This window comes from Myotis brandtii, unplaced genomic scaffold, assembly GCF_000412655.1.
Source record: "Myotis brandtii unplaced genomic scaffold, ASM41265v1 scaffold69, whole genome shotgun sequence".
NCBI classification, from domain to species: Eukaryota; Metazoa; Chordata; class Mammalia; order Chiroptera; family Vespertilionidae; genus Myotis; species Myotis brandtii.
In genome coordinates this window covers 600,728-608,527 of record NW_005370700.1, presented here as the reverse complement: position 1 = coordinate 608,527, position 7,800 = coordinate 600,728, and the positions used below count along the sequence as shown (strand labels likewise).

At 38.3% G+C, this 7,800-nt stretch overlaps 1 protein-coding gene across 1 annotated transcript in view; it reads left to right on the top strand.

The window, feature by feature from the left end:
* Positions 1–7,800, top strand: part of PHLPP1 (PH domain and leucine rich repeat protein phosphatase 1) — a 212,964-nt gene that overhangs the window by 88,589 nt on the left and 116,575 nt on the right. Inside the window, 1 exon segment of the mRNA XM_005881787.2 lies at positions 5,921–6,117. Within this exon segment, the coding sequence (XP_005881849.1) occupies positions 5,921–6,117 (197 nt within the window).

Sequence of the window (7,800 nt, the reverse complement as noted above, 5' to 3'; positions counted from 1 at the left end):
AGGAAGAAAACCACTGAAAATGAGCAGAGCAGACAAACTTTGAAGCTCAGGGCCTGGAATAGTTCATGTTCCCACCAGCCGCAGAAGGAAGTGATATCATTTACAGCAGCGGTCCATGGACCACCAATTGGCGACTACTGCTCCAAAGGTTTTCTTAAACCAGCGGTCGCCAACCTTTCGGACATCATGGACCACTAGTGGTGTACAGACCACCAGTTGGTGACTCCTGATTTACAGGGTGTCAGGGGACTTGCTAATATGACTGTTAGCTCTAGAATTAAGGTTGCTCTGGTCTTATATGACCAGTCTTAGAAAGCAAACCTTGTAAGAACTGAATTATTTCCAACTAACCTGTGTCCCAGAACAAAACTCCATAATATTTATAGAAATATAAAAATAGCCAGCACTAAACGAGATAAAAGGCATCCAAGAAAAGTTACCAGGTGTGCAAAGAATCAGGAAAATAGGACCTATAATGAGGACAAAACTCAATGAAATGAAACTGACACAGAAATGATACCAATGATAGAATTAGTTGACAAAGGACATGTAAATAACTATTATAATTATATTTTGTTGTATGTATATAAGTGTATGTGTATGACACACATAGATCCCAATTGAACTTGTGGAGATGAAAAGTACACTGGGTGGAATTAACAGTAGATTCCACACTGCAAAATAAAGGTTTAGTGAACCTGAAACCACAATTTATCAGAATTTTTGGAATACAGCTAAAGCAGTGCTTAGAAGGAAGTTTATATAGCCCTTAAATGCCTATATTAGCAAAAAAGGAAAGCCTCAAATTGGTGACCTCAGTTTATACCTTAAGAAACTAGAAAAAATACACGTAAATCCCAAAATTAGTCAAAGAAGCAATAAGGATAAGAACAGAAATAAATGAAACTATGAACAGAGAAACAATAGAGAATGCAACCAAAAATCGGTTTTTTGAGAAGCTTAATAAAATTGGTAATCCTCTAACCCAGTGGTTCTCAACCTTCTGGCCCTTTAAATACAGTTCCTCATGTTTCGACCCAACCATAAAATTAATTTCGTTGCTACTTCATAACTGTAATGTTGCTACTGTTATGAATCGTAATGTGAATATCTGATATGCAGGATGGTCTTAGACGACCCCTGTGAAAGGGTCGTTCGACCACCAAAGGGGTCGCGACCCACAGGTTGAGAACCGCTGCTCTAACCAGACTGACCAAGAAAAGATAGAAGAATCGGGTTACCAATATCAGGAGTGATAGAGGTGACATCACTATAGATTCTATAGATATGAAAAGGATAATAAGGAAATATTGTAAACAACTTCATGCCAACTATGTGGCATCTTAAGTGAAGTAGATAAACTTCTTGAAAGTCAAACTACCAAAGCTTTCTCAAGAAGAAATAGATAATGGAATAGCCCTAACTCTAATAAAGAAATTGAAATTATAGTTAAAACCTCTCTCTCTCTCTCTCTCTCTCTCTCTCTCTCTCTCTCTCTCTCTCTCCCAATAACAAAACTCCAGGTACAAAGGGCTTTACTGATGTATCTTTATGTTTAAGGAAGAAATAGTATTAATTTTATTCAAACTCTTTCAGAAAAGTAAAGAGAAAAGAATACTTAACTCTGACACCAAAGCCAGAAAAATACATGAAAAAAGTATAATCTGAAATCTGTCATGAACATAAATGTAATAATTTTTAAAGTTTTAGGAAATTGAATCCAACATATGTAAAAATGATAATATGTCATGGCTAAATGCATTTTATCCCAGAAAAGCAAGACTTATTCAACATTTAAGAGGCAATTAAGTTGATCACTATCACTTCAATAGATGGCAGAAGTAGCACTTGAATAATTTCAGCAACCCTTTCTGATTAAGAAAGAAAATAATTTATCAAATTAGGAATAGAAGGGACTTCCTCAGTTTGATAAAAGGCACCTATGGAAAACATACAGGTAATAGAATTTTTTGCGGTGAAAAACTGAATGCTACCCCATTACAATTAGAAAAAGGAAAGGATGTCTGCTTTCACTACTTTTGTTCAATATTGTATGGAAAGAATGTTCTAGCTAGTGCAGTGAAGCAAGAAAAAGAAATAAAAGACACAGAGATTGCAATGGAAGAAGTAAAACAGCCGTTCTTCACAGAGGAGGACTCATGCCACTTGATTTCAAGACTATAAAGATGAAGTAATCAAGTTAATGTAATATTAGGTGAAGAGAGACAAATAGATGAGTGGAACAGAAATAATCAAGAACTTGACCCAGCCAACTGTGGTCAGTACAGTTTTGATACAGGTGCCGAAGCACTTCAATAGGAATCATGATTTTTTTCAACAAATTTAGATAGCCTCTTGTCAAAAAACAAACAAAAGACAATTGAACCTACTAGTATACTTATTTCTTGCTATGTATAAAAATAATGTAAAATTAAGCATAGACCTAAATATAAGAATTAAAACTTTAAAATTCTAGAAGAAAACACAGGAGAAAGTCTTAGTGACCTTGAGTTTTTCAAAGAGTTCTTAAATACAACACAAAAAGCACTAATTATAAAAGGTAAATCAATGGACTTTATTACATTGAAATTTTGCTTTCTCAAAGTACTGTTAAAAAAACGAAAAAGCAAGCCAGACTGGGAAAAATATCTGACAAAAGACTTGTATTCAGAATATATGAGGGACTCAATCCAATTAAAACTGGACAAAAGATTTGAATTAGTCACTTCAGCAAAGAAGGCATATAGGTCTCAGATAAGCTTTTGAGAAGATGATCAGCATCATTAGTGATTAGGGAAAGGCAAGTTAAATCTATAATGAGATACCACCACTCTATAAGTGTTGCTCTATAAGTATTGACAAGGAGTCAGAGCAGCTGGAACTCTCCTGCCCCAGTGATGGGGATGTAAAATGGTACAACCCAGCCATCCCCATCCTTCGTGTTTACCCAAGAGAAATAAAAGCATATGCCCACACAAGAACTTGTACACCAATGTTCTGTCAAAAATGGCCAAAAAAGAGGAAACACTCCAAATGTCCATCAGCAGCTGAATAGTTAAACAAAATTGTATATTCATATAATGGAATACTATTCAGCAAAAAATAAACATAAAAAGAAGGAACTCCTGGTATACTGAACAATGTGGACAAAAATAGCAGAAAGCAGATCAGTGGTTGCCTGAGCATGGGAGACTCTCAGTGGGGATGGAGGGGGAGGAGAAGTCACAATGGGCACAAGGAAACTATTGGCAATGGTTTTATGGGTATCTATGTCCAGTCTAATCAAATTACCATGTGCCAACTGAGTAAGTAAGAGAATGTATATGTTTTAAATCACCTTTTGTTGTGGTCAGGTCTCTATCTCAGTTTGAAATACTTGCCTTTGTTGTCTGTCTTTGCTCCTGGATCATGTAAGAAATGCCTTAAATTTGTAGGGAATTAGAGTTAACATTTCTAAAATACAAGTTGCAACAACTGATCCAACTTTACATTGACAAGCATTGGTCACTTTGGTGTCGTCAGTATTTATGAGAGCATAGGACAATTGGAATTGTTTTGAATTGAGAACTTTGAGAATTGGCAGAAAGAGCTTAAGTAATTCCTATGTCATAGAGTAAGGAAGTCTGACCCAAAGAAGGGTGCACCTTGGTGACTGCGCAGGTAAATATTGCTCATTCATTTCCATGTTCCCCAGAGCCCAGTTGCTACACACCGAGCCTCAGAGTTCTGAGAGTGTGTCTGTCTGGAACACCCAGAGTGTCAACAGACAACAAGGATATTGAAATTCAGTCAGAGCAAACCAGAGTGATTTGATTCAGACTGGGATGTTTAGGGCTTTCCAAGGACAGACTGATCCTACCATTAGGCTTAAGGACTATTCAGGCCTCTTGGGAATTTTTCTAAGTGGGGAATAAAAAGCCTGTCTCTGTTGGTGTCTCTCTACTTTCCTCTTATATATCCCTTCCAGCCTCAGTTCACTCTATCTGGGGTTTTGTTTTGGGGCTTTCTCTAGGATTTTTGTGGAGTTGGAGAATTGAAGGGCTGTTCCTTACACATTTCTTTTGTCTTTTGCTTTAGTCTCTAATTACTCACACACAATGTGACAATTTAACAAGCTGCTCTTTGATGTGGCTAAATAAAATGGCTGGCTGTTTTGCATGTGTGTGTGTGTGTATGTGTGTAATTTAGATCAGATCCCTTGTTTAGAGAATGTTAATCATGGAAATTGGAATTTGGAAATCCAGTTGCCCATTGTCCATTGTTTTGAGTCTTGCACTTACCTTTCACTTTTCCTCCGAGTCTCTTCTCTCCCCTTCTTCCCCACAGGAAGAGCATCTGTCATATAGGAAGGAGTCCTTAGATAGGAACCTGGGCATCTTCCTCTCTGGGTGCAAGTGGGACAAGTGGCTGTGGTCTGATCCTTCACTGGCAGCCTTTGGCAGTTAACACCTATTTTGAAGTCTCCTGGGCTTCCTGCCGCTTTATGGGAGCATTAGCATTTGGTGGACTTACAACTCCCAGGAACTCTCAGGTCCACCAGAGTGCTAGTTGTGTGGTTGTTGCTGGGCACCAGGTTCAAGTAGGTGGACCACTGTTATACTTCACTCTGGCCTAGCTCCAGCAAAATTATATAGTGGGAAATACTCATTTTATAAGACATTCTGATATACTGGGAGAAAGTGAAAGCGAAATTCAGACCTGCTGGTTTTATTTGCTAATAACATATCTGCCCAGAGGTATGTGTTGGGAGGGTTTACTCTTTGGACCATCTCAATAACTATTTTTGATGCTGCTGCTCTTCCTGCTTCCTTCTCCAGTAGCTATTAGACATCTATCAAAAATGCTTGGTATTTATGTTAATTTTAATATTCATAAGAATACAGTTTCTCCTGAATTTGTGTCTTCTGCTAGCCCTTGGCAACTAGGCAAACCTCCAAATAAATATAACATTTCTGGCTTGGGTCCTGATTGTGGACACTTGTCCCTTGTTTATTTCTTTTTTTTTTTTTAATATATTTTATTGATTTTTTACAGAGAGGAGGGGAGAGGGATAGTTAGAAACATCGATCAGCTGCCTCTTGCACGTCCCCTACTGGGGATGTGCCCGCAACCAAGGTACATGCCCTTGACCGGAATCGAACCTGGGACCCTTGAGTCTGCAGGCTGACGCTCTATCTGCTGAGCCAAACCGGTTAGGGCCCTTGTTTATTTCTTAGCATGCGTTTCAGTACTCTTAGACATTATATATTCACTAGAGGCCCGATGCATGAAATTCATGCAAGAGTAGGCCTTCCTTCTCCCAGCTGCTGGCACCGGCTTCCCTCTGGCACCCAGGACCCGGGCTTCCCTCGCAGCCCTGGCTTTGTCCTGAAGGTCATTTGGTCTAATTAGCATCTTATGCTTTTATTATTATAGATTATTACTTATTATTTTCCACAAGAACAACTGTAAACCTACTTTTGCCCCACCCTGTATACATTAATTGTAGAAGGAAGAATATCAGAAGTTAATTTCATTAAAACTAATTAGTTCATTTAATGCTAGATCTTGAATGTTATTTTCCTATCTTCAGCCTGTAATATTTTAACTCTAGCCATTCATAAAAATATGAAGTCACCCCCTTTTTTTTAATGTAAAATTAAACTGTGAAGGATATAGAAGAAAATAAAACTTGGGTTACAACAGAGGAGTCTTTCCCTAGGCTTTTAAGGAAAGAGCTCTTCTTCACCTAATATTGACCATGTACATGTTGAGGAGATTGGTAGTTCTTACCATAATTGCCTAACTTCAGGTTTCAGATTCTCTCACTTACAAATTAGGTTTCCCCCCTATAATTATTCTATGTTGTCCAAGTAATTTATGAATAGAAGAAGGCTTATTTTTTTTTTAAGACTAAACTGTTTGTTTGCACTTGTTCCAGGAAAACCTCACAGCACCTGTAGCTCTGAACGGATTCAGCTCTCAGGAATGTATAATGTCCGGAAAGGCAAAATGCAATTGCCAGTGAACCGATGGACCAGACGCCAAGTCATCCTGTGTGGGACCTGCCTAATAGTATCATCTGTGAAAGACAGCTTGACTGGAAAGATGCATGTTCTACCACTGATTGGTGGGAAAGTAAGTGTAAAACAAACAGAAAACTAGCAGGTTTCCCAGCGACATGAAGGAGCTTACTTTAAGCCATTTCTGTAATAATGGGTGGGTGGTTTTTGACTCATCTAAGGTCTTATTCAGTTCCTGTTGTACTCCATCAGTGGGCATTGTTGGCTGGTGGAGTTGCGGAAAATAACGAAGCCATTACCTCAAATGAGGCTGTGGGTCCTCGCTTCAGTAGTAATGCATCTTACCTACAGGACAGAAAATAGAGAAACTGGAATTTCAGTGATATAGTGTAGGGTGTAGATGATAAGTTATTACTTATAAGGAAACAGCTTTTGATATCTTGAGCATGTGTTTTGTAGTATATTACAAGTGACCCTTTATGTCCATGCTTAATGAAGGTTAGACTGTAGGTGGAATCTTTAATCCCACTGTGCCATACCCTTCGTGTTTAGAGACCAGTGGGATTAAGATTTTTAGTTTATCACCATAGCTAGCCATATTTCTGAACTTGAAATGTTAATCATTTTCGAGAAAACCTGTAATACAGCTGATAAATATTTCTAACACTTACAGGCTGCTTTTCTTTGGGTATGTTAACTATTTTATTCATATGTTTTGTAAAATAAAAATAATTAGATTGCTTGGGGAAATGTTACATTCTTTTTTGCCAGATTTATTTATAAACTACAAGTGTTGGTAGGGATATCGTTACCAAATTCTATGTATTTCCTGATTTTTAAATGATATGATAATCTGTTAGTAGATGGGAAGGCAAATTTGGATGAAGAAATGGATTTTTGGAAATTGGGGGCATATTAAAGAAATATTTTCTTTACCACCCCCCCCCCACCCCAAATGAGCATGGGAAAGAAGGCGAGATGTGGAGAATATAGAGGAAAAATAAGAAACCAACTTTTGTCAAAGTGAACTTTTTTTGTTTGGCAGATTTGATCTGCTAGTTCCAGGGATTAGAAATGAAGCAGGTAAAACTGGATGTGTGCAGTAATAAATGGTTTGCTCTTCCTCTGCTATGTAGCAAGTTAATTTTTCATTAATAAGTTTATACTAGTTTTTCTTTATGAGTATATAGCCCATGTCAGTTTTTATCCCCCTCTGCTATTATACATTCTAGTCCTAAGAAGACTAATAGTACTTGATCATTTAAAAAAATAAAATTTGGCCAGGCTGCAAGGTATATTTCAGTCATCTATTTTGAAACCATGGCTTCTTAACTTTTGTCCAAACATTGAAGAATTAGTGATATTTTATTGCTGAAGATTTTGTCCTTTGGATGAATTGCTGAAAATTTAGTCAATGTTATTACTCCCATAGGTCGTCATTAAAAATGCATATTTAATGCTTGATACCCTGTTAGGTCAACAGTCTCTTCTGTATGATGTTAAGGATTTGTATAGGCAAATTTAATGTAATTATTTATTAAACTAGAGGCCCGGTGCCAAAAATTTGGTGCACTTGGGGGGAGGGGGGTGGTCCCTCAGCCCGGCCTGTGCCCTCTCGCAGTCTGGGACCCCTCAGGGGATGACCACCTGCTGGCTTAGGCCCGCTCCCCGGAGGATTGGGCCTAAGATGGCAATCAGACATCCCTCTGGCAGCCCGGCAGCCCTCGGGGGATGTCCACTTGCCAGCGGGGAGCAGGCCTAAACTGCAGTCGGACATCCTTAGCGCTGCTGAGGAGGC